General features: G+C 56.9%; 8 protein-coding genes across 8 annotated transcripts; 3 read left to right on the top strand and 5 right to left on the bottom strand.

The window, feature by feature from the left end:
- Nucleotides 1-652: 652 nt before the first annotated feature.
- Nucleotides 653-1,773, bottom strand: VDAG_05708 (endoglucanase II; the record flags this gene model as incomplete). The annotated part of the gene is made up of 3 exons (XM_009655105.1): nucleotides 653-885; nucleotides 982-1,156; nucleotides 1,228-1,773. The coding sequence occupies 3 exons, from the start codon at nucleotides 1,771-1,773 to the stop codon at nucleotides 653-655; spliced, it is 954 nt and encodes a 317-aa protein (XP_009653400.1).
- Nucleotides 1,774-4,018: 2,245 nt separating this feature from the next.
- VDAG_05707 (LDB19 protein) lies at nucleotides 4,019-5,425 on the bottom strand (the record flags this gene model as incomplete). The annotated part of the gene is made up of 1 exon (XM_009655104.1): nucleotides 4,019-5,425. The coding sequence occupies one exon, from the start codon at nucleotides 5,423-5,425 to the stop codon at nucleotides 4,019-4,021; it is 1,407 nt and encodes a 468-aa protein (XP_009653399.1).
- A 1,799-nt stretch (nucleotides 5,426-7,224) lies between these two features.
- VDAG_05706 (uncharacterized protein) lies at nucleotides 7,225-7,794 on the bottom strand (the record flags this gene model as incomplete). The annotated part of the gene is made up of 2 exons (XM_009655103.1): nucleotides 7,225-7,538; nucleotides 7,613-7,794. 2 exons carry the CDS (start codon nucleotides 7,792-7,794, stop codon nucleotides 7,520-7,522), a joined length of 201 nt encoding a protein of 66 aa, XP_009653398.1. The 3' UTR covers nucleotides 7,225-7,519.
- A 444-nt stretch (nucleotides 7,795-8,238) lies between these two features.
- Nucleotides 8,239-9,200, bottom strand: VDAG_05705 (acyl-protein thioesterase; the record flags this gene model as incomplete). Its single annotated transcript, XM_009655102.1, has 1 exon — nucleotides 8,239-9,200. Exon 1 carries the CDS (start codon nucleotides 8,998-9,000, stop codon nucleotides 8,239-8,241), a length of 762 nt encoding a protein of 253 aa, XP_009653397.1. The 5' UTR covers nucleotides 9,001-9,200.
- A 1,676-nt stretch (nucleotides 9,201-10,876) lies between these two features.
- Nucleotides 10,877-12,091, top strand: VDAG_05704 (uncharacterized protein; the record flags this gene model as incomplete). The annotated part of the gene is made up of 5 exons (XM_009655101.1): nucleotides 10,877-11,011; nucleotides 11,103-11,200; nucleotides 11,360-11,526; nucleotides 11,609-11,733; nucleotides 11,927-12,091. The coding sequence occupies 5 exons, from the start codon at nucleotides 10,877-10,879 to the stop codon at nucleotides 12,089-12,091; spliced, it is 690 nt and encodes a 229-aa protein (XP_009653396.1).
- A 3,768-nt stretch (nucleotides 12,092-15,859) lies between these two features.
- VDAG_05703 (NAD-specific glutamate dehydrogenase) lies at nucleotides 15,860-19,395 on the top strand (the record flags this gene model as incomplete). The annotated part of the gene is made up of 2 exons (XM_009655100.1): nucleotides 15,860-18,990; nucleotides 19,046-19,395. The coding sequence occupies 2 exons, from the start codon at nucleotides 15,860-15,862 to the stop codon at nucleotides 19,074-19,076; spliced, it is 3,162 nt and encodes a 1,053-aa protein (XP_009653395.1). The 3' UTR covers nucleotides 19,077-19,395.
- A 695-nt stretch (nucleotides 19,396-20,090) lies between these two features.
- On the bottom strand, nucleotides 20,091-21,115 carry VDAG_05702 (uncharacterized protein; the record flags this gene model as incomplete). Its single annotated transcript, XM_009655099.1, has 2 exons — nucleotides 20,091-20,485; nucleotides 20,587-21,115. 2 exons carry the CDS (start codon nucleotides 21,113-21,115, stop codon nucleotides 20,091-20,093), a joined length of 924 nt encoding a protein of 307 aa, XP_009653394.1.
- Nucleotides 21,116-23,797: 2,682 nt separating this feature from the next.
- Nucleotides 23,798-26,202, top strand: VDAG_05701 (uncharacterized protein; the record flags this gene model as incomplete). The annotated part of the gene is made up of 3 exons (XM_009655098.1): nucleotides 23,798-23,960; nucleotides 24,022-24,417; nucleotides 24,488-26,202. 3 exons carry the CDS (start codon nucleotides 23,798-23,800, stop codon nucleotides 26,200-26,202), a joined length of 2,274 nt encoding a protein of 757 aa, XP_009653393.1.
- Nucleotides 26,203-27,965: the final 1,763 nt, after the last annotated feature.

Here is a 27,965-nt window from a genome sequence, read left to right as displayed (position 1 = left end):
CAAAGAAACGGCAGCATCAAGACGATGGAGAACTCATTCATAGCCACTTACTTGAGTTGCTTCTGGATGCTTGACTTGTGCATCGCTGGTCTATATATGAATGTCTTTGTCGTCGGTACCTCGTCAAAGTCCATTTCAGGTTTTTGTGCTACATATCAACATAGGCATTTACATGCGCCTTCGAACTTCAGATCAATCCCCTCGCAATATGACTTGCTACGGCTTCCCCAAAATGCAACAAGGCAATCATTGGCGCCCTGGGTTTTACCACTTCTGCAGATCCCAAAGCCATGTCACATCCAAGCCAGGACAAGCCACAAGCGCGCCCGGAAAACACGCATCAACAGGATATTCATTTCCACCATGGACTCCGAATCATGAGCTTCTTATTGTTGGCTATGAAACCGAGAAATGCCAACGAGAAGGAGAGAGCCGCTCACTCAGCAACAGCCCTCACCCTCTGTCTCGTGCAGGACACGGAGGGCAGAAATACACGACGTGTCCCACAATGCTAGGTATGCCAGGTTTCTCCCCGGGCCCAAACGTCATGTTATCTTTCTTCTCTGCAAAAAAAAGTGAAAATGCCTCCCCCCCTTCTCTTCCTCTCTATGTAGACAGACTTCTTCTTCTCCAGCCGCCAGCCAAAGGTTGTCTAGTAGCACTGCGAGTAGTACTGGTTGACGACGTTGCACTTGTAGGGGGCGACGCAGGTGGTGGGGCCGGTGTGGCCGGTGCCGCCGCACTGCGCCCACTGGGCGGCGCCGCCGGTGGCGGGGGGCGCGGCGGTGGTGGCGGGAGGGGGAACGGCAGTGGTGGCCGGAGGAGGCTGGGTGGGGGGAGCGGCGGTCGTGGCAGGGGGAGGGGTGGTGGGAGGAGGGCTGGAGCCTGTGAGAGATGGCAAAGGTCAGCGTCTTGTTCTTTTGCTTCTGGTCGTTTGGCCAGGGAGAGGAGGTCTCGGGCGTGAAGGAAAAGGTGACTTACCGCCGCCGGAGCAGGTGAAGGGACGGGGGCCGGGGATGATGTAGTTGGTCACGGGGGGGTAGTAGATGCTCAGCTGGACTCCGGGGTCGGTGCCCTTGTAGGCGCCGGGGAAGCTGACGGTGGCCGGGTTCGCTGTGCCGGTGCCGCCGACAACGTTGATCTGAGCGCACTCCATCTGGGAGAGAGAAAAAAGAGAAAATCAGCAAAAGTGCGTGGCGTGCCCGAAGGCTGGGGTGGTTCACTCACGTAGAACTGAGCACCGGGGTAGCTGCCGGCGCCGTGCAGGGCGATCATCTCGGCGCGGAGGAGGTACTGGCCGGGAGCGATGCACTCGGGGATGCGAATGGTGTGCTTGCCCTGGCCGTTGATGACCTTCTCGGTACCCCAGACGCCGTTGGTGAAGCCGTCCTCCTGGATCTTGAACCAGCCGTCACCGATGCCGCTGTCGGAGGTGGCGCTGGATACCTTCTTCAGGTAGGCCAGCGTGGGGCCCTTGTGGGTGCTGTCCATAATGTCGGCGGGTCCGGTGCCGGTGGTGCTGAGCATGTAGCGCCACAGGGCGGTGACGTCCTGGCCGGCTTGGACGGTGTGGATGACGCTGGTGGGAGAGGTAGGGTTGGGGGCGCCGTTGCAGGCCATCGAGTTGGAGGTGACGTCCTCGATGGGGCCGTTGTACGACGGGATGCGGACGCCGACGCCCTGGCCGTGGACCGTAGAGCCAACCTGGAGGTTGGTGAAGATGGTGTGGGCGCTGGCAACGCCGGCCATCATCAGAGGCTGGAGGACCTTCATGGTGGTGACGGAAAGGGGAATGAGACGAGACTCGGTGTGTGGCCTTGTATTGTCTGACTAGGGCGATCGGCGAGAAGGATGAGATGCTCAGGCTTCATCTGAGATCAACATTTGTGGCCGTGGCCGATCATCTTTATAGCATGGATCTCTTCGATCGTTTCTCTCGTGTAACACGAACGCATCGGCGTTCGTTCCGAGGCTGTTCGCCCAGGCCAAAGTCACATTATCCGCACAGCATCCGCACAGCATCTGCACAGCATTTCTGTTCAAGCCGAATGAAGTCGCGGACAACTGGCACCGCACCCTGGAAGAGGCGCTTGTCGTTGTTTCAAACTCCACATGACTTGCCACCATGTTGATTTGATTAAGCTCCGAAGGGGGTTTGAGGATCCGGGCTGTTCCATGGGGGGCGCGGGGGATGTGCCTCCGGGACGGGTGGTAATATCTGGGGATGCGTTTATTTGCCGGGGGGGGCTCGCTGACCGGCGGTTCGGTAATCCACTCTCAGGCTGGATTCCTGGGCACTTTAATTGGACCACACAACGGAGTTACGTCTCGTGGGATGGCGATGCTGGGATTGTACGTTGGTGCCGACAATTGGGGGGGGCAAGCCAGGAGAGTCTAGTTTGGTCGTCGAGAGTTGGTCGAACCAGAGACCGGATAAATTACACATAGAGGTAGCGTCGCAATCTACGCGCTCGAGCCGTAGAACGCGATACACGCTTTGACTCCCTTCTCTGAAGGACCACTCGCCGGCGACACGCTCGTCAACTGTCGTGCCGTGCGATGGGCTGGCTTGTAGCCCGCCGCGACTCCTCTTGCCAAGACTCGCAGACAGCTTGGGGAAATCCTGTTTCGCCCCTGAGAGAGCCTTGGGTTCTTCTGGCACCGGGCCGCACCCCATATGGCTATGCGGACTCGTTTAAATCGTCTGCCCTATTGGGAAGCTGGACTCGCGGTCAGATGACTGAGATAAAGTGGTCAGAGTCGATGACTCTGGCGATTCCGATGGGCGTCGAGGTCGCGCCAATACATGCAGGTGGAATCTATCACTGCAAGCCTCGTGGATGACAGCACATATCCAAAGCATTTGATTCGAGTGTCACTATATTGATGCCTGTCAGTCGTTCGGCGAAAGGGTGGCACTGGGGGCGTCCGATGAGCTTCCCCATGGGGAGGTCACTTGACTCAGCCTACCGAGTAATCAATCCTTCGGGTCAACTACTGAAGCCTCCTGACGTCGGTACCACTCTTTCAAAGGCTTTCCGGACAAGATCGAGCGTCGTACTCCTCGGCTGCGCCGCGCGCACGAGCTCTGCTTCGAGGTCGACCACGGTTTCCCTTGGGAGAAACGAGGTTCCATCGCACACGGAAGCCGAGCCGAGACGCGGCGCTGGGAACGAGAGCCGACCATATCTTGATCAATTTTGAGCTTTTATCCAATCTGGGAGGTCTTGGATCCCTTCTTGGCAGGACGGGTTGCTGTCACAAGGTGTACACGCAGGAACTATCAAAGCCGAGGCCGGATTCTTCACCGTTCCATGGCCGTCTTATCGATCTAGTTCCTTGCCTCCCTCCCCCTAGCGACCAATAGTGACATTTGCCACAAGCGTCTGTTAATATTCGCGGCCCTACGTATCGGATAGGCCTCCCGATAAAAGTGCCGCATGGCCCCCGCACGGCAATATAACAAGGTCCTGTCATCAGACCATAGAGGTAAGCCCTCCTCAGCTGCCGTGACGAGCTGTGCGTAGCATGACTCGAGGGCAGCAAGCAGGGTTAGCACAATAGTCTGCTCGGGTATCCCAGCAGGATTTTAAAGGGCTTGAATCATAATTGGACTCAAGTCTGGTAGCTTTACCAGATAAGTGCCATTGCAGGAGCCGAGTGAATGGTAACCGAGATAAAGATGGGGGTTCGAGATGTTGGTTCGGCTATGACACGGCTTGAGACCCGGTTGGACCCGCCTGAGCCAAAGGATGTCAGATGTAGATGTCCTTTTAGCTGTACCATAAAACCTACCGCAGCTGCTGAGTGATCAGTGGAAAGGAGGAAACTTGAGACTAGATCCGACCGACGGTGAACGCTGTGCGTCACTCGAGCTGATTCTGGGTCACACTTTTCTCAGAGCCAAAAGGCTAAGTTTCTGCTTCGTAAGACAGAACTCGTCAAAAAAGCCTCCTGGAGCCTCGTTGAATTTTAGTCATTATGATTATCATTAAGAAAGAGAATCGCTATTTGAAGCCTACGCTGAAGGTAGGGACGTTTCACTGTTGCCCACACTAGGACGCCTCTCCTGCTCATCCAGGACTTCCAAATTCTCATACTCAATAGGAGCGTCCTTGGGATATGAAGGCGGGCTTGGCGGCACATCGTCGTAGACGGGCGGCAGCTCCGCATCCCAAGCCACACCGAGACCAGGTGCCTCGGTGAGGATCACGGCGTGCCGCATCCTGAGGACCCGAGCGTCGCTCGTCGCTAACACGAGGTTGGGAATATCCGACGACGCAAGCTCCTTTGATAACAACATCTCGATAGAGAGCGAGTGCGAGATTTCGGTGCCCGTGCCATCGGCGGCCGCTCGGACATCACAAGCGTACATTGCATCTCCTTTGCGGGTGTGTCGCGTTGTTAACCCATACTCAAACTCAAACTCGACGCGAGCATCGCTGGTGTTGTAATCGCTCTTCCAACCTCCGTGCATTTCCTTCCCGCCCAAGATCCGTGCCTCGTTTCGTCTAACGGTCAACTGGTCCGTACTAGCACCTTCCGCGGCGTGCCTAGAACAGACCGGAGCGGTAGTGCAGACCGTCTCTTCAAGCTTCCACGCAAGTCTTTTGAGCTTCCAGATCTCCAATCTTTTGCCCTCGAGGCTAGTGATACCGTCGAGGCGCAGTTGCACTTTATGGGTGCCACTTGGGTGGATGACGCGGTTCAGGAAAACAGTGGCCTTAACATTGGTTGGCGGAAACACGCGCATGGACTGGTGCAGTGGATCTGAGCCGAGGAGGGCTCGCTTGACTGGGATATCCCTCTCAAAGCTTAGGGGGTGGAAGCCGGCGCAGTGGATCTGAGCCTTGAACTCGTATGATACAGCAACGACTGGCGTGTCGATGCTCTCAGGGTTGTGGCCCCGTAGATGGATGGAAAACGGGTACGCGTGTCGGCCGGGGGTCAGCGTTACAGCCTTGGGAAGAAAGTCCCAGTGCTTCAGTTCCGTGTACTGATCAGAGCACTCGGTGCAATGCTTTGCAAAAGGCCTCTTCTGGTGAACATGCAGTTGCAGCGACGCCTGGAAGCTGTCAACCTGGACCGTTTCCTCGACATCCAAGTGCATCATGCCCGTGAAGAGAGCGCCAACGGAGCGAGAGGCATCATCGTGAAACATGACTGGCGGTGTCTCAACGAGCCAGTCCAACGATACTTTGGGTTGGTCATCATCCTTCTTGTATAAGAGTCCAAAGGGGGAGAATGTGCGGTGGTGCTTGCGAGTTTTCTTCTTCCTGGTTTGGCGATTGTCCCCCTCGCTGTCGGATGCGCTTGGCGAAGCGGCTGGCGAGAAGTGGCGGATGATGGGAATGAGGTCACTCAAATGTAGTGATGGTGAAGTCGGCGTTGTGGTGGGTGAGTTGTGGCCTGAGGGGTGTGCCATCTTGACTTTCTAAGGCGTGCGTGTGGGATTGGCTGGTAGGGGGTATTTCTTGGCTGCCGATTTGTTTGTTTGTTTCTGAGAGCACCTGTGTTCTCTCGAAAGGAAGATTGTGCCAAGAAAAGCAGTCCTGAGGTTGTTCTCGATGGTTGAGAATCCTGGCGACGACACCAGATGAGGGCCCTGGCTTGCTGCTGCCTAGTATGTCGTCGTAGGCCGCAGGGGTGCTGTTGCCGAATCTCCGGGTCGCTCACGGCTGCGACTCGAGATTAAGGAAGCCTAGATGTCCCCCCCCCGAAGATCACTGGTGGAACGCGATTGTCGCAATGGTTGACGCTGCTGACTGCTGCCTTTTCGTGCTTGCTGATGGCTCTCGGGGACGACGTCCGTGATGGTGTTTGTTGGCGTCTGGTTCGCTATTGGGGCCGATCATGAGCGGAGCACGATTTGACCTCTTTCTTGCATGTATGCCACAATGTCAGCGACAATCCTCGACAAGTGTTAGAGGGCCTTGATCTTATGAGGCATCGTAGCAGCCTCCCAAGCAAAATGGTTTGATGCATGTGTCATACACACATGAGCGATGCCCTGGATCCGAACTCGGAATAGCACGGTTCCCCACCTGGCATCGCCGGTTTTTTGGGCCTCAGGTTGGCGACGTGACATGGTCTGAGGGTACTGCCAAGGCAAAGTGGTGGGTGGTCGAACTGGGTTCTCCGCCACTGGCACGCTTCGCATCAGGTTTTCTGCCTTGGCTGCTAAGCGTCGGGCGGTCTGACGACGGCGCGGCCAAGCGGCGAAAGCATAAAGTCGCAGTCAGTTGGACCGGCACCATGGTCATGGAAGCAAGGCCCTGAAGTCAAAACGGCGCTCGGTCGGGAGTCATCGGCGAAAAAGACGCAGCATGGAACCGACGGGGGTGGCTTAGTATTCCGGAGACGATGCCGGGGTGGGCAGGATCCCGACTCTCGGAGCTGCGGGCGTCGATGGAACCAGACTTCGGTCTCGGCTGCCGAAATGGAAGGCAGAATCTCGAGTTGAAGGAGTCACAGGCGGCCGGCAGTTCAGGAGGTTCCATCGGCAAGATGCTGCTGAAGTCGAAAAGCCAAGGCCTGGGGCGGTCTGGACGTCGGGCCTAGGCGGGAGTCGTCCAAGCCTGGGTAGTCATTTGGGTGCCCATCTGCGTCATGTCGAAACGATGCTGACCAACGAGCAGAAAATGCAGTGGAACGGGATGGGGGGGTAGATATCTTCTCCTTTCTGTCGCTGGAGATGTAGCCTCCGAGGTTGTGGTCAGCACCTTGCCTGGTGTGCCCGACCTCGTCCTCTCTTCTCAATTGCCTTTCTTCTTACTACCTTACCTTGGTACTTCCCCCTCAGTCGGTGCTGCTTGCCTTGTTTCTCACTGCTTCTACCTCAGTCGGTGTTGCTTGCCAGCTAGTGACAACTGAAGGTGCTACATGTACAAGTACCTACCCGCCCACACCTGCCAGTGACTGGCCCAGAATCCACTGCACCTCGAAATTGGCAGGCACCACGCAGGGCGCCCCGAGGCAGCGGCGCCCGTGCTATGCCTCAGCCCAGCGGGGCGCACGGCGGGGATCTGCCAAGGGGCTGATCCAGTTAGAGTGCAGTGTAGCACCCCTGCAATCTGCCAAACCGCTGATCATTTCCAGGGCCGATCGACTTTCTGGCTCCTTTCTGGAGCCCGGGTGCAGGCAGACCTTGCCCTTCAGCGGCCAAGGAAAAAGACTCGTCACACGACATTTCGATTCCCATGAGGATGCAGCATGCGCGAATTGAAGAAATTAGTGTTGCAGACACATTGTAGCTACCTAGCGAGCAATCCCTTCCTACCACGTTTCACATATGCAACGGACAAACCGCCCACACGCTGCTCCCGCCCTGCACACTGATCGCCCTGAGCCATTGAGCTCCGAAAATGGTACGTAGGGGAACCGCAGAGAATGGAAAATTCCTTCCATTCCCTCTTTCGTTTGGATGTTCGCGGAACCAGCGGACGTGAACAGATTGAGCCTGTCGGGAGCCAGCCGATCGTTGGTGCTGGCGTGGGGAACCCTCTGCCCTAAATGGGGGTCAGACTTCAAATAGTTCGCTGCGATACGAGGTCAGCTCGTTCATGATTCACGGAGCCTGCACTTGCGCGCCTTGGTTGGTGTGAGAACCTACAGGATACGAGGCCCGCATCTCCGCTCAGCACGCCTCGGAGAGCCAAGGTCTTCAGGCTCTCGTTGCCGTTCTTTCCTGCGTGCGTTGGCAAGGCAGTGCCTCGGGACTCGAGCGTCGTGGTTTTGCAGTCCATCGAAGCGTCTGCGAGGGACATGCTCGGCATCGAAGCCAGCTGGACTCATATCGCGGTTCACCTCTCTACTAAATCACTTGGCATTCTAATCCTCGTGTCGATCTCTTGCGTCGGCGCTACCGCCCGAGGCCTAGCCGCCGTTGGTCGTCGAGCTTGCGAGGCGTTGCCCGGGTTGAGGTTGTCGTATTGTTGGTAGCTTGTCAGCTCGTCGGAGGCAGCTGAAGTCGCGGCTTGCGTGTCATCGTGACGATCGATTTTGGGCAGTTTCTGAGTCGAATTACCAGAGCCGAAGGAACTTCTAAGCGTTGCAGATGGACAGCCAAGACGAGCCATTGCCAGGTTGGCGTGAAAGAGCACCTCCACAGCTGGAGGATCGATGCGGAGAGATCGGAATTCCGAGTTCGTGACGTGACAAGCTTCTGTTCTCGCCGTCTCAGTTTTCGTTGCAGTCGATCGTTTGTCGTTGTCCACACCGCGGCCCTCTCCTGTTCGATCACACACTCCGTACGTCCAATGACTGGCTGATGAAAGCCACGGCGTCGTCGATGCCCTTTGGAGAATTGAACCAGTGGCCGCCGTCTGGGTACTCCTTCCACGTCACCTGGGCGCCAAACTCGACGAGCTGGTCTCTCAGCTGCCGGCCCCAATCCACTAGCACAAGAGGGTCGTCCACGCAATGCTCCAGAAGCACAGGCGTCTTCCTCAAGACGCCATTGCCCGCAGGCACGCCCTCGAGGGCCAGGACCTTTCTCGTCTCCGGCAGCGACCGCCCGGGGAACGGCAGGCGAGACGAGAAGCCGAGGAAGGCGCCGAGGCGCGTCTCGCCGTCGGTGGCGAGGTTGAGCAGCGTGTGCACGCCGACAGCGCCGCCCTGGCTGATGCCGGCGAGGACGACCTTGCCCCATTGGCCGCCGAGCGTCTCGGCTTCGCTGCGCAGGATCTTGCGCAGGGCGGCGACGCTCTCGCGCAGGCCCGGCTGCTGGACCTCTTCGTGGTCCTTGAAGTTGCTGACGTCCCAGATGTCGAACCACTGGCTGCGGCGGTCGCCAGGCATGCACGCGACGTCCAAGATGCCGGCGGACGGGAAGACCCAGCGGAAGGACGGGAAGGCCTCGGGAAGGGTGAGGCCGCGGGAGGTGGTGGAGTAGTGGATCGAGGAGGCGAAGTCCTTGGCATTATCGCCGCGGCCGTGGAGGAAGACCACGGTGTGCGTGTGGTCGGTGAGAGGGGGGATGGTGACGATGGCGAGGTCCATTGCTGGCGACGGGGGGGATTCCGTTCTCGGCTCGGATACTGAGGGAGTAGCGGTGGTGATATGTCGCTCGCTCAGCAGGGCACGGTCGTGTCGGAGAATGCTCGTTTTGTTTGGTTCGTTGCTGGTCGGCAGGCGCAGGCAAGATGAGGCTCGGCTCGTCGCGATGATGGCTCGTCAGCGGCAGCAGCAGCAGCAGCAAGTGAGGTTACAGAGTGGTGGAGTGAGAAGAAGTTCAGACGAGCAGCCGCACGCCCGAGCTGTTCAGACTTTCTTTCTTGTCTCGGCTCTTAGGAGGGGGGACGTGGGGGTTCGGTCGGGTCGTGCCTCCTCTCCGAAATCTTAGGCAGGGCCTAAAGGTTAGGCAGTGATCCGACCTGGGATCAAGGGCGTAGGACAGAAGGGTCTAGACCGTCTGGGCCTTTCGTGTTCCTGGGAGTGTACCGGGACCAGCCAGGTCTGTCGGGCTTGTCAGGCGTCGCCAGGCACAGTTGGTGGGTGAGCACTTTCGCTGCCGGCCTAATAATAGGTCCACCTATACCCCAGCCCCAGCTCGACGTCGGCACATCCCCGATGACTGACATGGCTGTTTCGCCTACCATGGTCCCTGGTGTGCTGGGATACTGGGGGAAACAAGGTATTCCAGCAGAAGCCGACTGATCAGCCTTCTGGAAGCCGACTGATCAACCTTCTAGAAGAAGGGTTAAATGAGAAGCATGCAAACCAAGTCCCGGCAGCTGGTGCAAGCGCAAGCTCTTCTTTCGCACATCATGCAACCATACGAAGCCCCATGTCGGTTAGCCTGGCGCGATTGGCGGACGGCCTGGTGCAGTGGTGCCGCCCTGTGGCAGGTGCAGCGAGACATATCTGCTATCTGGCGGCACATTTCGGCGCGCGTCGGGGATGCGCCGAGACCTCAAGCCCGCACTCCTGGCGCGTCGGATCACCTGATTATGCACTGGTTCCGTCGAAGCGAGGTTACTAATCACCACAAGATGGCTTGCTAATGAAATGAGCGACTGGAATTCTCAAGGTGCTCTGTGCCACTGTTCGAGCCACAGGGCTCATGGCAGCGACGGCTCTTGAGGATGGCAGTGTGGCTCAGTGGGAGGCACATGTCGCTGATCCGAGGCACAGGCTCCTTTCCGCTGCAGGCTCTTTCCTCTTCAGACAGACTTTCTACCCTCTCTAGACAGATACTGATTATCCATCCTATCTCTGGCTTACCTCTTAGGCGTATAGCCACAACATTGCCATCCCGGGAATCTACTACCTCAAAGACGGTTCAGTCTTTGGAAGCTTGCGGTGTCAGTAACTGATATGCCGTTCTAGGATTCAGCCTGTTGCGTATCTCCAAGATATCTTCTGGGTGTACAAAGTCAACACTCTACTAGCTGGCGAAGAACCTTTGGCGAAAGTACTAATGGGCTGATGAACGAAACCACCGCCAGCGCCTTACGCCCGCAAGCTCGTTGTGATTTGTCTATCAAAGCATGGCTCGCTGAAGACCTGAGCTGTCATGTCGGACAGACCAAGAATTCTAGTGCAATATTGGTTCGCGTGGGGATGGAGGTGCGCAAAAGTTGGGGTAGTGAGTGGGACCAGCGCCGATGCGGGCAGTTGTTCAATGACGGGGCGACGTCCCTGGCGCCCAGGATTTGGTTGAAAACTCTGCACCGACGACTGTTGGGTTTTGCGAGCCAGCTATTCAGCAGTGGACGTCCGTGTCCGTTTTACCAGCGGATGCGCGTGTCGCGAGCTGCACTTGACGGCAGCAAACAACCGGACGACGATGATGGAGGTACGTACAATAGCCAGGTTGGGATGAAGGTATTTCTGGGTGGGCCTCAGAGGCCAACGGCCGAGGATCCGTCCCTCCATGCCTGAGAGGCGTCATGCAGGCGAGAAGATGGAGGGCGAATACCATCAAGCCAACTTCCGATTTGTAGCCCCCACATCGGGCACGCCCTCCGATATCTTCCTCGTTTCGGCGCCGTTCGACGTGGAAGACTCGGTGGGCGACTCGGCGCCGCAGCTTCGGCAGTTGAGCGATGGACTGGTAGGCTGACAACTGATGCTACTTGAATGCAATTTGACTGACGAAGCGTCCAGGACCTGTAGAACAGATGTGGGCAAGCAGGATAGCCTGTCACTCCCAAGTAACAGTGCCAAATGTTGTTCGAGTTAGTCAAACTCTCAACCAGTGAGTGACGTGTCTCACCCACCAGTTTGTCGGCCATGCACTGCCGGGCGATTCATCCCTTCCACAAAATTTCACGATGCTTCAACTCAGGTGTTCGGTGCCAATCGATGTGGACACGATGACTCCTCCGTGCCGCCCATCACTAATTCTGGATGACAGAAATTGCCCCCTTTGCTTCCTGCTGACACCTCACGAGACTGGCCAAGCACGTGGACGTGCACGGCACCAACGGTGGCCGAAGCTGGCTCCAGCCAGTGTCCAGCTGATCATCCGGCGCCCCTATCCCAGAGATTTTCCCCAGGGATTCAGCGGCGCCACGGGGGGCGGTGAGTGCCGCGGTGAGCCGCGGCCCCTTCGAGGACTTCCGGTGCAGCTAAAAGTGATACCATCGTGAACTCGTAATTCCAGGGGTGGTTGGGTGCGAGGAGTCACCGCGGGAGGAGCAGAAGCAACCCAAGTGCCGGGACATGCTGGGAGATTGTGCTTCAGGCCATCGTGACCTTGCTCGCACCCCCAGACAACGAACGCACTTGGTGCACCGAGTTTTCCGTGGCTGTGCATCCAGCTGTTCCACCGCTCGACAACTACCTAGCAGAAGAACGGAACAAGGGGCCCAAAATTGGAGTAAAATTGGAACTTCGAGTTCTAGACTTGTCCCAGTAAACGGAAACAGGGGTGTAGCGGAACATGTCGCTTCAGCGTCGGTCAGGTCCTCAACCTCTCTAGGCACGTATCAAGCGCTATGTGTGCGAGCCGGTAGCAGTCCCCCACAGGCGGCGCCGGACCGGATTCAAGGCCATGAACGGACTCGTCTCAAGCGGCGATGGTGCAGTTCACGTTACGGACGGCCGCGCCCAGGATAAAAACGGAAATATTATTTTGGCTCGTTGATGACGGCAGGCAGCGAAGAAGCAAAATCTGTCGATCAGACGGATCCATCGAGCTCGAAGCGACGCGACCCGCTATACATCCCGGCCCGGAGGGTGGAGGGCCATGTTCAAAAATGGCACCAGCGACAGCGAAGTTGACGATGTGAGGAGCGGCCTGTCTTGTTGCAGGACTGCAGCAGGATGCTTCAGTTTCGTTGGATGCTCGTGACGGAATTGGGTCTGCCGAGGGGCAATCGATGGGGTAATGAGACCGCCAACAGATCGGGGCTCTTGGGTTGAACAGATTTTGCATTGGCCGTGACGACTCAAGGATGGAGCCCGCCTGCCAGTCAATTGATCCTGTGTCTTGCAAGGTTTTGCAGAAGGGACATGGTGCATCAGAGTACTTCCCCAGGCGCACGCCCCCCAGACCTTCCAATTGAGCCAAGTCGGTCTGTCCCGTGGGCAAAGGCGTGCTCTTGCGATGCTGCACCATCAAGTAATCTGGGGGTAATGGAAACGCAGACCCGTCTAGGGGAGGAAAACCTGGGGGTAATGGGGGGGTAATGGAAACACTGGCAGAGCCTCTAGGGGCTCCAATCCAGCCACTCTGGCCACCGTCTTGTTGATGTGTGTGACCCTACCGTTTCTCTTCCTGGTTTGGGGTTTTTTGGCCCTTGCTTCCAGGTGGCCCCTTTGCCCCTCCATCGGAGACGGCGTCTTGGGCGCGCCTAGACGCGGGGCAAGCGGGCTTCGTGAGTGGGCCCTGAGGAGGAGACGCCGGGCCATTCGGAGGGATCAGTTCGCATTGCTTTCGTCACGAGGGGCCACGAGGGGCCAAGTATTGTGTTACTTTGTTGGGGATCGATCGGAGGATTGATCCAGGATTGGAGATGGATGGGGATGGAATGTAATAACGATGCGAGGCAGGTGGATTGTAACTTGGAACGGCGCGTGCGACTCATTACCCTGGCCGTGGCAGGGGCAAGTCAGCGTGCGCACCTGACCTGGAGCTCTAGGATGGATTGCTGTTGCTCTTTCCTTCCGTTTGCGTTGGTGCTCGGATCAGCAGGCATTGATCATTGAAACGAGATTCGGGACCCGGTGACCGCAGCCAGTTTGACAGGCCGGGTCGGACGGGGTCAGTGTTGAGTTTCGGTTGTCTTGAGGTTGCTAAAAACTGCGATGAGATGATACTGCACACGTATTGCCCATTGTGGAGTGATTGGAGTAAATGGAGGCATGGCGCAAAAGGCAGGTAGACGTACTGTACATGGTAGGCACCTGCCCCTCACCGAACTCACCGCAGGCAACCCCTCTTGCGCTGTGCGTTAGGTACCTACTCTGCTAAGGTAAGGTACTGTAGGTGTGTGGATTGTGGGTGTGGATCAGGAAACGGATGGAGTAGCGGCGCCAAACGGGCGTCTTCTCACCACAGTTGGCGTTTTGCACGTCTTTGCCACAACCACCTATAGGCAAACAGACTCGTTTTGGGTTACGCCCGGATGCTTTTTGTCCCTTTCTCACTCCATTCCTCTCTCTCTGTGTCTCTTTTTCTGATCAAAACCTTCTGTACCTATGTGTTGTCACCTGCATCATCCAACATCATGAAGGTACTTGGCCCCTTTACAATGGACACCAAATGGCGGGGTTCAGCGCTTGCTCCAGGCGTGTAGTCATTAGCGCTATATAGCATGCAACGATGCTTGGAGTCTGGGGATTTTGAAGGGGTAATGGCAATCAAGGGAATCTCGAGACGGCGGCACAGGCTGATGAAAAAATCTCCAGAAAAAACTCCATTGAAAAACCTTGCCATGGGTAGCCGTCCCAAGAGAGATAGGTGCCTGTCAGGTCCCGGCGAGGTAGAGTCGTCGGCCGGTATGCGGGGTGGAAACAGGGCGAGATACCTTCTAGAAACCCGTAGGGGACCGCCGCCGCAGGTCCAGCTGACGTTCCAGGTGGTCGCCCCTCCTGTGGCCCTGCGGGCTGGGCTCCCCAGTGGAGCATCTGGTCCTGCGAGACCCCTGGCACGAGCGACAGGTACGAATGCCTCTGTCCAATGGAGGCGCCTCCCTGCTGGCTGGTGCTGCCCAAAGAGGCTTAAGCGGTTGCTATTTGGTAATAGGTCGCCCAGCGTGATGCAGGCGAAGACATCATCGTGATCAGGCTGGTTTTTTTCGAGCTTCCTTTGACTCTCGCTCCTGCCTTTCTCACTTTCTCACATGGTCCAAGCCCGGGCCCGCGCCCATGCCGCCATGCCACCATGCCAACGTCAGGCCGCCCCTTGGAAAGCACCGTTTCCCCAGTCTCAAGAGTTAGCCCAAGCTCCACGATCAAACTGACGGGGCTCCGTTTCGAGCAGAGGTTGCGCAATGCCCACGACGACGCACGAGAAGAACCATGGAGCGTCGTCGAGGAGCAAGTATATAAGGGGTGTGCATGTTCCCGCCTGCCACTGGTCTCAAGCTCTCGGTGATCGTCAGACTCCTCCTTGCCTTAGCATCGTCCTCCCTAGATCAACCTCGATTTGTTGATCATTCCTCCTGTTCCTCCACTTCCTCCACTCCCTCGTTGTCGTCATCTTGTTGCTGCATTGCACCGCCGACCTCGTGTCCTGCCCTGTCTACCTGTCTACCTATTTACGTTACTTACCTCCCTACTACTACCTACCTATTTTCGGCACAAGCCCAGATAAGAACCCGAGACCACGAGCCTTGCTTCTTATCAAGAACAAGCCTGCTCTGCTCGTTTCCGCAACCGGCAACGAGACAACGTCGCACCAGACAAGAAACGCTCCTTCTTCCGAGCTACCCAGCTCTGGCCGGATGGCTGTGCTCCAAGGCCTCCCAACTACCCCCCTACAGCTCTAGGCCTTCGTCAGCCGAACATCCCTGCAACCCGCCTCACACGGCTCTCCAAAGAAACGAGGGGCATTCCGGACTACCCAACAACGCGCGCCAGCACCAGCAGCTCCAGATCCCAGCTCTGCTTCTTCGCGCTCAGCCTTTGCTACATAAGCTCGCGACCGTCTGCTCGAACTTGTTTCACAACCGGCCGACATTCTTTGTTGACCGCCCCAACGCGTCAATCCCAACTTGCTTGTTCTCCCCCTTATCAGCGCCCGCCCCTTATCTGCCCCGCTACGGTAGATCGGATCGGATCGTCTCAAATCCTCCGCCTGCCGTCCCTCGACGACGTCAGAATACGCACACAACTCAAGCAGCCAGCCGAACTCGAGTTTCAGCTGCTGCTCTATCTCTTCAATCTTCCCGCCCCTGATCTCGTGTACAGTCTACAGATCAGGCTTCTCGGTACGTGCATCCACCGCCACAACTGCCTGGACCTCTTCGTGCCTCGCTGGTGGTTCTGGACCCTGCATCTTCCTTATCAACGCCCCGTACACGGCTGCTGGAGCGGTGAACCTTTGCGTCGTATCCGCGCCGCCTCGTCTCTGCTGCCTCGCAATTCTTTCCTGGCTTTGTTATCTCTGCCCAGAGCACGTTCGTTGCTGTCTGGGTGCTACCAATTCACCGCGCCCGTCATCATGTTAGCCACCGTTCTGTCTACTCTATATAGGGTCTCGCCAGCCTGTCTCTTGTCATTGCCTTGTCAGACTCGACATCCCACTTGTTTCCGCTTGTCTTTTCAGAATCATCTCTAGATCCACGAGGAGCAGTTCTGGCTTCTTCCAGACCCGCCCATCATGTTGGCCCTCAAGATCCAAACTGACGTTTCTCATTTCGACAGATTTCCGGAATACACCGATCCGTTCGAGATCCCAACAGAAATCATGGCGACAGCCGTTCCCCCCCGCAACAAGGCCCTGGGCACCGTCCTGGCCGAGTCCCAAGAGCCCAGCCGACACCCATCTCCTCAGCCCACACACTTCAGCGTCCCTCATCTCTCCCAAGCCAACGGCAATGGCCACCGCGTCCTGCGTTCGGCCACTGTCGGCTATGTCGCTCCCGAATTCGTCGGCAAGGACGAGCAGATGAAGCAGGTCAAGGACCTTGTTTCCTCCCAGGGCTGGATCCCCCCTACCGTCGTTGACGACCAGGTTACTTGGTTTTACGAGTCGCTCGGTATCGACGATGTGTACTTCAAGATCGAGACGCCTCAGGTCATCGCCAGCCAGGTGACATCTCTCTACGCTGCCAAGGTCGCCGCGTATGCGCGCGAGGACAAGCGCGAGGAGATCAGGCTAGACATGGAGGCTGAGGATCACGCCATCTACATTGACACCAGTGAGGCTGGTCGCACCATCACAAATGGCCCTCGCTACGAGAGCAGGCTCGAGGCCAAGTACCTGGATCACACGGGCCGCTCCAAGTACCGCGTTGAGACCTTCCGCTCCCCTGGCGTCCTCGGTGCCTCTCCCAGCTCCAAGGCTACCCTGCGCTGCTACTTTGTCTACCAGTGCATCTTCAAGCAGCCCCCAGAGCAGACTGATCCCAATGAGACCCGCATCGAGGTCATCGCCGATCAAGGTTTCCTGCAGAAGGCCACGGCCAACACCAAGCAGATTTACCAGGAGATTATCGAGCTGGCCGTTAACAGGACGGGCCCCGTCATTGAGGTCTTCGATATCGAGGGCATGGCCGAGAAACGCCTCGTCGTTGCTTTCCGCTCCAGGACAGCCCGTGGCCTGTTCTCCGCGCTTTCTGATCTTTACCACTATTATGGCGTCACCTCCTCAAGGAAGTACGTCGAGCAGTTCTCCAACGGCATTACCGTCATGTCGATCTACCTCCGCCCCGCCATGACCCTCGACGGCGAGTACCCTCCCCTCGAGCAGTCCATCCACCAGATCACCAAGGAAATCTCCCTCCTGTACTGCCTTCCCCACAACAAGCTTCACGACCTCTTCACCAGCGGTGAATTGAGTCTTCAGGAGACCGTCTACGGCCACTGTGCTTGGGTCTTCATCCAGCACTTCCTGAACCGCCTTGGATCCGAGTATGTCTCGCTGACCGACATTCTCGATCCCAAGAGCAACGTTCACACTGCTCTGCTGTCCAAGCTCAAACGTCGCCTGAGGACAGAGACATTCACCCCTGACTACATTTTGGAGATTATTCAGTCGTACCCCAGCCTGGTGCGCGCTCTCTACGCCTCTTTCGCCAGCGTTCATCTCGCTGTCGGTGCCGACTTTGAGCGCCATTTCATCGCGCCCACCCCCGCCTTGGAGGTCATGTCCGATGCTAAGCTCAAGGAGAAGATCACCCGCGAAGTCTCCAACGAGCACGAGGAAATGGTCATGACTGCGTTCCGCGTCTTCAACAACGCTATTCTCAAGACCAACTATTTCACCCCTACCAAGGTCGCCTTGAGCTTCCGCTTGGACCCGGCCTTCCTGCCTGAGATTGAGTACCCCCGCAGACTGTATGGCATGTTCCTCGTCATCGGTGCTGAGTTCCGTGGTTTCCACCTCCGCTTCAAGGACGTCGCACGCGGTGGTATTCGTATCGTCAAGTCTCGCAGCAAGGAGGCGTACGGCATCAACGCCCGTAACCTCTTCGACGAAAACTATGGTCTGTCTAGCACTCAACAGCGCAAGAACAAGGACATTCCTGAGGGCGGTTCCAAGGGCGTCATTCTTCTTGATGCCAAGATGCAGGACCACTCCGAAGAGGCCTTCGAGAAGTACATTGACAGTATCATTGACTTGCTCTTGCCTGGTGTGACACCTGGTATCAAGAACCCCATTGTCGACCTTTACGGCAAGCAGGAGATTCTCTTCATGGGCCCCGACGAGAACACTGCTGATCTTGTTGACTGGGCAACGGAGCACGCCCGCAAGCGTGGCGCGCCTTGGTGGAAGTCCTTCTTCACCGGCAAGTCTCCCAAGCTTGGTGGTATTCCCCACGACGAGTACGGCATGACTACTCTGTCTGTCCGCGAGTATGTCAAGGGAATTTACCGCAAGACCGGTCTCGACCCCTCGACCGTCAGGAAGATGCAGACTGGTGGCCCTGACGGCGATCTGGGCAGCAATGAGATTCTGCTCAGCAACGAGAAGTACACCTCGATCGTCGATGGCTCTGGTGTCATTGTGGACCCCAATGGTCTTGACAGGGAGGAGCTTCTCCGCCTGGCCAAGAGCCGCTCCATGATTGTCAACTTTGACATCTCCAAGCTGTCGAAGGATGGTTACCGAGTCCTCTGTGAGGATGCCAACATCACTCTGCCCACGGGCGAGGTCGTTGGCAACGGAACCACCTTCCGCAACACCTACCACCTCCGTGACACGGGCATGACCGACATCTTCGTGCCTTGCGGCGGTCGCCCTGAGTCTATCGACCTCATCACCGTCAACAAGCTCATCAAGGATGGCAAGTCTACGATTCCCTACATTGTCGAGGGCGCCAACTTGTTCATCACCCAGGACGCCAAGCTGCGTCTCGAGGCGGCCGGTTGCATCATCTACAAGGATGCCAGTGCCAACAAGGGTGGTGTTACCTCCTCCTCGCTCGAGGTCCTTGCATCTCTGTCCTTTGACGACGAGAGCTTCAGGCAGCACATGTGCCACGATGCCAAGGGCGTGGCGCCCCAGTTCTACAAGGACTATGTCAAGCAGGTGCAGGCCAAGATTTGCGAGAACGCCCAGCTCGAGTTCGAGGCCATCTGGCGCGAGCACGAGAAGTCTGGTGTCGAGCGCAGCATCCTCTCGGACAGGCTGTCGGTCGCTATCACCGACCTCGACGAGGAGCTCCAGCACTCCGACATGTGGAAGGACGAGCGCACGCGCCGCTCCGTCCTGGCTGACGCTCTGCCCAACCTTCTCCTTGACAAGATTGGCCTCGACACCATCATCTCCCGTGTGCCCGACGCCTACCTGCGCGCCATCTTCGGCAGCTACCTCGCTTCGAGGTTTGTGTACGAGTTCGGCATCAGCCCCGGCCAATTTGCATTCTATGATTTGTGAGTCCTCTTCCACGCTCTTGGCCATCTGACCCTTGCTAATGTTCTCTCCCAGCATGTCCAAACGTATGGCGAAGATTCAGTAGCTTCGTTTTCAGATTCACGGCAGGCGTTGTCATGGCTTCCTCCGCTTGGAGGGGATGCCCAGTGTGCATGGGGCGAGGGTTACGAACGGAAGTGTGCATATCACTGGTGTTATTTACGCGGGCGAGTATTCAATGGGTCATACGGAAGAGAAAAGAACCAAAGGGTGTGTACGTGACGCATCGGAAAGACAAAAGTATGATGAGGCTTATTGGCCCCCGGAATTCATGATCGAGATGGTAGAACGGTCGAGAATAAGCTGGTCGTGCCGGCTGGTATATTGGTTTCTTTGGTCAATATGAGAAAGTCTATTGTTCTTCGTCTTGATGTGCATCCGAGTGTTCATGCCCGCGACGTGATGATGGGAAGGGTTGAAGGGCAATAAAGGCCCGGGGACTCTGTGGGTATATTCTTTTTGAGCAGATAAGTACCAGAATGCATGGACCTCATCCAATGCTTTGGGGGTGCCTGGATGCCTTGACGGCGTTGATACCGGGTTTCGGTCTTGCCTCATGTTCGAATTCGATCTCGAACTATGGCCTGCAATACAGGTAAAGCATACAGTGTCCATGCTCTCGAAAGTTAGATAGATTAAAGACAACTCAGCGCATCATCCCGACGTAATTCAAATAAACGCTAAATATGAACCCTACGCCTTATATGAATCAGGAAGATGAACACACGGAATGCTCCGCCGCAGGCAGCCCACCCAAACCCGTCAAGCCTCATCAATCAGACGCGCTAAAACCCCGAGTACGTCTCGCCCCAGCTGTGAAGGAACCCATCCGTCCACCCAATGATCGACCCTCTGACGCCGGCCGAGATGAGCGTGCCCCGACAGACGCTCGCCGTGTCGACACTCCGCTCGTACTTGAACACCCACACGGTGCGGTCGACGTAGCGCGGCAGGTCGGAGCTGCTGATGATGCCGGCGATGAGGATGCTAATGAGGACGCCGTTGCCGAGGATCATGGGTGCACCAGGGCCTCTTCATGCGGGCGCGCCACCACCGCGCATTATTGCCGACGAGGACGAGGACGGCGGCGTCGACGACCTGTGCGACGAGGCTCGCGGAGAGCACGGCGACGGTGGCGGTCAGCCAGCGGCGCTGGTCGTCGGCCCGGCAGGCGGACGCAGCCGATGCCCTGGCTCGCGGAGCGGTCGACGGGGAGCGGGGTGCTCTGGCACCGCGCGGGCGTGGCGAGGACGGCCTCGCCGGACTGGAACATGGGAGAACACCAGACGGCGGCGAGGTCGTCAGTCTTGCGGCCGCGTGCGGCGTTGGCGAGCCCCACGAACTGGAGGATGACGAGCGTGACGAGGAGCAAGAGGGCGAGGAGTGTGATGAGGGCCTTCGGGGCGAGGTCGCGGTCTTGCGGGACGGGCTCTGGTTCAAGAACGTGGACGGCGACTAGTGGGAGGCGGCAGGGTTAGCACGCGGTGCTGGGCTTCATGGCGGGGGGAGGAGGGGAAGGCGAGACAATGGCTGCAGGTCCCGGAGGAGGGACTGACTACCCTTTGCAATATTACCGTTGTTGTTCTCGCCGCGCGCGTCTTGGCGGATGAGCTCGATGGACGGCCTCCGCTGCGGCCGGAAAGGTCTCATGAGGAGCTGCTTAAAGGCAGCCCATAACAGCACGACGCCGTTTTCCTGAATGACGAGGAAGACGAGCTGCATCATGGCGCCGACATCGAGCACGATGGCAAGGGGCATCCATACCATGACCTGGTCGGGCGTCAGGTGGGTCGTGTAAGCTTGGGCTGTAAAGTAGACGCTGAAGAAGGCCAGGAGGATGGACAGTGTCTGGACCTTTTCCCACCGATTCACGCGCAGGACCGTCACGGGCAGGTGAACGAGGATCCATGCGAGGGTATAGGGCCAGGGCAAAAGACAGCCGCCTGGGTCCGGCCTCAGATACGTAGGGGCGCCGCAGGGCGCAATGTTGGCGAGGGAGACGGCAAAGTCGGAGAAGACGAGGGTGGAGTTGTCGGTGCTGTTGGTGCCGATGACGGTATCAGGATCGAGGGCGCACTGATCCATGGTGTTGAGCTACGGCTGACGCTTACTTTGGAGCAATTCAGCCGTATGGTTCTTTATGTGTTCAGAAATAAAAATAAATAGGAACTGCAGAGACGTTTGGTCATTGCAGCAGACTTAGAAGGCACTCGTCAGCTTTTGAGCTCTGAGCTGGTTGTTATTCCAGGCTGGGCCGCTGCAGCCCTCGCACACTGGCGCTGTCCTCTGGAACCGGCCAGACTGAACAGTTCAAGCGCCTGGCGTTCATGGGCCGCCTTCAAACACCATAGGCCAGTGTTGGAGGGATAGATTGCCTTGACGGCATATGGCCATGCAAGCCATTTCGATAGATGGAGGGCGCTGCCAGTGCTTGAAGTCGTCGTGGCGGTAGCTGCAGGACGGCACTGGCTTCGTTGGGTGTGCGGCATGCAAGCCACAGCGCATCAACCTCATGACTTGGTTGTGCTTTTTCCTCTTTCGGTGGTCGAAAGAGTGGCTAGACCAGTATTGGACTGATGTGGGCTGAACGGTATTGACGGCTCGCGACGGCTGTGCCGGTCAGGGCTGAGGTTCGAGGGGATGGACCCTGAAGTTGACGCACTCCCGCCGCCCACGAGCGCAGTGCTCAATCATTTCGCGGCGAATGCACAGACACGGATTGGCTTGTAGAACTGCATACTCCAGTACCGGAAACACAGATCAGGGGTAATGGTTGGTAAAGCATCGCGTTCCTCATCCTAATGCTAGTGTCAGCGAGTCGGTTGCCGGTGTCGGGCCTTGGAGACTCTGCGCGATCGAGTTGTACCTCAAAAGAGCACTCATCGACACAGCTTCAGACTTGTCGGCATAGCATCAGAGTTGATCCGCCACGTTCAGTGAGTCAAGGTAGCTAAGCTCCATGGCCGTGTTGATGGGCATGGGATGATGGGCATGGGATGATGGGCATGGGATGATGGGCATGGGATGATGGGCATGGGATGATGGGCATGGGATGATGGGCATGGGATGATGGGCATGGGATGGGATGGATGGAGGGGATGGAGAGAGTCTGCCTGGGGAAGGCGTTCTCGGTGTCCTGAATGGGATGCCCAAGGTACGTACCGAGACACCATGGCCACAAATGGTTTAGAGGATTTTATGTGTGGTGTACCAGTGCCATGTACCATGCACCATGTCGAAGTACCTACCTAGGTAGGTAGGCATGAACAAGGGTAAGCGAGGTATCCATGAATTGTGGGTAAGATGGTTGTGCAATGTCTCCCATTGGCTGACTCTATCCTCTTGTACCTACCATGTAGTTTCGTCCCTGCCAACCCAAACCCAACGGCTGTCCTGCTCCTGCTCCTGCTCTTTTCCCTCCCACGGCCACCACCCGCGCCGTACCCCTGATCGTCCATCAGCATGTCCTTTCCCGCCAGAGTCACACTATCGCCAGGGCGGGCATCCTTCCTCGAGGCCATGTCGCAGCACCTCGCGTCTCAAGATGCTGCCATCTCTCTGCTTGGCATCAATCTCAGACAACTGGTGTGCCTTGTTATTCCTTATTATTATTATTTTGCCACGGTAGCCAAGACTTGAGCGTACGTATACCACAAAGGACCAAGCACCAATCGTGACAACCAGCATCGCATCCTTCAGATCAGATGACAAGGCTCCATCGGACTGATTGACCTTAACCCCGTCCATGGCAGCCTACTCAACCAACCCTACGGGCCCGCCGTTTGCCACGAGTTTTCCCAGCCGCCGCTAGTCGCACTGCACTGCCCGAGACAACCGAAGGATGCCAAGCCCGTACGACAATAATCCTGCTGTTTGCTGCTGGAAGGGGGGCGAACGTTCTGATTCTGGGAGGACTGGTTGGCGCATGGCATCTCGGCCTTTCCATCTTCCCGATGATGACTCCAAGATAAACACCATCTGGAAGGACACTGTACCCCTGGCAGGCTGTGCCGTAAGTGGTGCGACCCCAGCTTGCCTAGCCAGCAATAGCCGACTGGTGACCCTCTTGTCAGCAACGCCAGGCCGCCAGCCCTGCGCCAAGGGCCGCCAAAGCCTGCAGCAGCTGAGGCCGTCTTCTTTCGCCAGTGGATCGTAGGCCATGCACTTCTCCATTGGGGTGTGCTGTGACGACCTGGTCGTCGTCAACCTGCATCCTCAATCTCGATCTCGACAGCCACCAAGCGCCCCCGTTGCTCAGCAAAGGAAAAAAAAAAAAAAGCTGTAGCTTCTTCCTCTGACGCGTCGAACATGAAACGAAAGAACATCTTTTCAACTGAAGCATTCGACGTCTGAGCTTATTACTCACAGTCACGAATGCAGTGCTGATTGATCTACTTAGCCGCTCAAGCTGCAACCCTAGCGAGTCAACAGGCAAAAAGGAGACCCAGCCGCTAGACAAGGGTACACCTGGGTCTGAGCCACCCTCGTGAAGCACAACGCCCAGCTTCCGTCCATAAGCTGTGCCGCGCCGGACCAAACGGCGATGCGCAGGACAGACAAGGCAGCCCATCTCGCCAACGCGAATCGGGAACCGGGGGCCGCAGTGCCTGGAGATCCAAAAATGGCCGAGAATAAAGGATGACCATATCCCCCACGCAAGGCCTCTAACATGGCTCCCCCCTCTCTGAGATCCTTCCCCGGATATTCCACATTCTTCGTGGACCCCCTTCGCCTCTCTCGCCGTCGATCAAAACGTGCGTCACCGCCATGGTGAGACCCGCGACCATCGCCTCGGGCGCCGTTCCCTTCTTCGAGCTGGCTGCGCGAGGTCCGCACATTGCGAAGCGCCAGACCTCGCAAAACGCATGCGCCCAACTCTCAGAAGCCTACAGCGGCGGCAGTGGCGCGTTCAATGGAACGTTCGGTAGCAGTACGCACCTTCTTGTCACCCACCACTCTGTCTCGGGTCTCCTGTTAACCCCTCTCTCCAGGTAGCCCCGCCCTCGTGAGGCCCTCCATCGCCTACGAGTGTTTGCGCTCGATAGCTGTCGACACCGAGCGTGACATCGCCCTCCTCGAGTACCTTGAGCCATGGCTTGAGTTTCAGAGCACTGTCGGCATCCTGGCCGATCCTCCCGAGGGCTACATGTACCCTGGTGTCGACATTTTGGGTGGTTTCTCCAACATGACAAGCATGCTGCGGAACGGCGACTACGACAACCAATACGACTTTGTCGTTGACTTGTTCCGCCTCATCAACGTCAAGCCGCGCGAGGGCCATTTGTCTTATACCCCAGCTCTGATTAGCGCTATTCAATTCGCCACGCCGGCCGTCTTTATTTCCATTTCGGAAGACGGCACCAGCCTACCAAGCATTTACCTATATGGTACGCCGATTTCACAATCGCATAGCCACCTATCTGTTACTAACATGCTGGACCAGATGACTACCTTCAGAGCCAAAGTCAGGGTTTACGACGCCGCCGAAGTCGTCTCTTTCGACGGCACCCCCATCTTCGACTGGCTTCAGCAGCGTGGTGTCGACAACGACCGGAAGCCAGGATCCTGATGCTTCGTGGAACTCCCAGCTGTACAGCGCGGCTCTCGACAACATCGGCGTCTCTGCTGCTTCTACAATCTTCGCCCACGGCAATCTCACTGATCGGAGCACCATCGTCTTTGGCAACGATACCGAGGTCTCCTTCAACAACGTCGCTGTGCTTGTCGGCGACTTCTCTAATATTTCGTCCGGCGAAGATGTTCACAACAGATTTGAAGTCCCCGACAGGTTTGGAAACGCAGAGTCGAGCCCCTTCACAAAGTTGGCGAAGCGCCAGTCCGACGGCTTCGACAATGTGGGCTATCCGGACCCTTTCGTCATCCACGAGGACGGCTATATCAGCGGCTACCACTTCCGTCGTGGCAAGCTGGACGATACAGCTGTACTCGCCGTCAAGAGTTTCTTGACCTCCGACCTGGAGTCGCAACCCGAGGCTGACTTGGAAGAGTTCGTGCGCGTCGTGTCGACCTTTGTCACAGACTCTGCCGACGATGGGAAGGACCGCCTGATCATCGATTTCCAAGGAAACGGTGGTGGTTCTCTAGCCAATCTCATCGCGCTGTACCTTTTCCTGTTCCCCCAGGCCGAGACCTTTCTCCCGCTACGAGCCCGCGCCAATCCGCTCCTCAACTGGATGGGCGAGACTGCCGCCGAGTTCCGAGCGCCCATGCTGCCCGTGTACGACCTCCGGACCGCCGTCGACGAGGACATGAACACCTTCAGCAGCTGGTCCGACTTTTACGATCTCGAAACAATCCTCGGCGACGACTTTACCCAGATATACCACCCCTTGGATATGAGTCTCTTCCGCCAGTTCAGTAGCCTCCCTGAGCACTTCACTGCCAACAACACTGTAATTGTGACAGACGGTTTCTGTGCTTCAGCGTGCGCGCTCGCTGTAGGTCTCATGTCGCGCCTCCTCGGCATCCACGTCGTCACCCTCGGTGGCCGCCCCAACGAGCGTCCTGTGCAGGCGGTTGGCGGCACCAAAGGTGGACCCATCCTGACTCTTGACTGGGGCAAGGCCATCTTCCCGGATATCGCTTCCGAGGAGCGACCTCCATCAGACCTGAGGACAGCGCCCTTCTCGGAGGTGGGTCCGCCGCTGGCAGGTCCTCCGCCCGAGATGATCGTCGTCAACTCCGCCAACGTTCACCTACACGACGACGACGATGCGGCGCCGCTGCAGTTCGTCTACGAGGCCGCCAACTGTCGTCTCTTCTACACGTGGGAGACCCTGACCAATCTCACCAGCCTCTGGGAGGCCGTCTCGGATGTCAAGTGGGATGGCGCCTCCTGCGTGTCGGGGTCGACGACCAACAGCGACAACACAATCGGTGACTCTGCCCCGGCGTTCTCGCAAGACTACGTCTCCAAGTTCACCTGGACGCCCGGCCCCGGTGATATCTCGGACAGTCCACCCACGGGCCCCGGCGGCGGCGGTAACGGAAGGAGCAATGGTGGCGGCGGCAACGGCAATGGCAACGGCAATGGCAACGGCAACGGCGGCTCTTCGAACGGCGATGGATCGGACAATGCCGCGGGCCGGGTCACCGGCGCGAGCCTCACCGCTCTGGTTGGCCTGGCGGCGGCTGTGGTTGCGTTTGCTTGATTTTGGAGCGCTTGAATAACTCTTCGACGTGACGGCCGGTTTGCATAGTTGAGGTACTGCATGTGGGTGCGGCATAAACATTGCATGTTAGATTGTTTGAAAGCATAGATACCAGTGTAGAATGCATTTTGTTCTACTTGTACCCTCGTGCAGCATGAATAGCTCTTCGTGCTGGCACGCCGCGGTCCCGGTCCTCGTTCAGGTCCTCGATCTCGCTAGATTGGCTAGCTGTTGAAGGATAAGTCTGTGCCAACAAGTCAGCCATCAGGTGAAGTTAAATGTAATCAGACGCAGCGGTGCGCAGATGTCCAACCAGGAGTTGATAGACCCTACGGAAGTGCACAGACACAAGTAGCCATCCGTTACATTCCATGTAGACTAGATCAGAAGCAGAAACGGCGGTTCAACCAGGAAGAGGGCCGTCATGTCCACTGGTGAACGGTTGACTTTATCTGCTCGCATCCTCAGATGCACCTTCTTGAACCGGGCACTTTGGCATTCACTGTCATGGATAAATCCAAAGGAAATCGTGTGCAAATCTTGCTCGCATCTTCTCGCTTGAACAGAGTTATGCTGTATTTATCCTCTCAGTCTGCACGCACGCAGTCGGCGTGTTCTGGGCTTCGCGTGCCTCTTCCTCTCCGCTAAGAAACATGATGACGAGAAGGGGGTGTTGAAATATGGAGGAAAATCCCGGCATTCTCTCAAGCCACTTGATGGCTACATGGGATAACCACATGTCCAAAGTTTCAGACTTTGACGCAGTCAATGGCTAGACGGTATCTTTAGGGCCCGTCTCACGTCCAGCTGCTTGACAGCAACGAATACCCAGATCATGCTTTGCTATTCCACCCCCAAAGCTGGTGGGCATGAGAAACAGACAACGAAGTTTTCCGCGTGCTCGCGGAGCTGGCTTTTCCACAACTGGATACTCATCATCAGATTGATTGGCAGCCGTGGGTCAAAGTTGGCTCGCCGAATGCGGTGAGCTCGGCCGCAGGGTACAACGAGCCTGGGAGGAGGGCGTCAACGGACGACGGTCGCTGCTGGATATCTGCGGCGGTGGTAGGTTCAGGCTTCGGCATGAAGTCGATTAACTGTTCATTTGCGTCCTCGATGTGTGATGTGCATGTTCGTGGGTCGAGAGGCGTACCGAACTTGACGCGTGGCAGGTCATTCAAATGTGGGCAGGCTCCCACGCGACATCGCGTTGAATGACTGAATCAGTGACTCTTCATCTCGAGTATTTGTTACTCTTTCATCAGTGAGAAGTAGCTGTTGCATTTATGTGAATTTTTCTTTACAATGCGTGGAATTGTCTGGGTTTGGCGAAACATTGTTTGAGGCTGGCGATGCATATGCCGTTGTGGAACTACTTTCACCCAAGTGACAACAGGTAGATCTAGGGAGTGTGGTATTTCAGTCATTTTCAAATCAACGGTTCAAAGATGGGATGAGTATTGGTTGAATATCATTATCGGATTCAATAAGGTAACGCGTCTCAAAGTAAGTCAATTCTTCGAGACATTCGCGAAGGCCAATAGAGCCGGCCACATTTTTATGCGAATTCAGGGTGCACAAACATGGCAACGCCGGAACGGCATCATGATTCTCATGCAGCAATCGACAAACCATACATGACGACCACCAAACATAACCCCAAAGCACAAATGTGAATTAAAAATATCATAAATAGCACGTTACGATGATCCGCAGTCCGCCTCCCAAAACGCCCTGTAAACATGTATCTCTCTCCCCCTCCC

This window comes from Verticillium dahliae, genomic scaffold, assembly GCF_000150675.1.
Source record: "Verticillium dahliae VdLs.17 supercont1.11 genomic scaffold, whole genome shotgun sequence".
NCBI classification, from domain to species: domain Eukaryota; kingdom Fungi; phylum Ascomycota; class Sordariomycetes; order Glomerellales; family Plectosphaerellaceae; genus Verticillium; species Verticillium dahliae.
The sequence above is the reverse complement of the archived record's forward strand: the minus strand, read 5'-3'. Positions and strand labels throughout refer to the sequence as shown.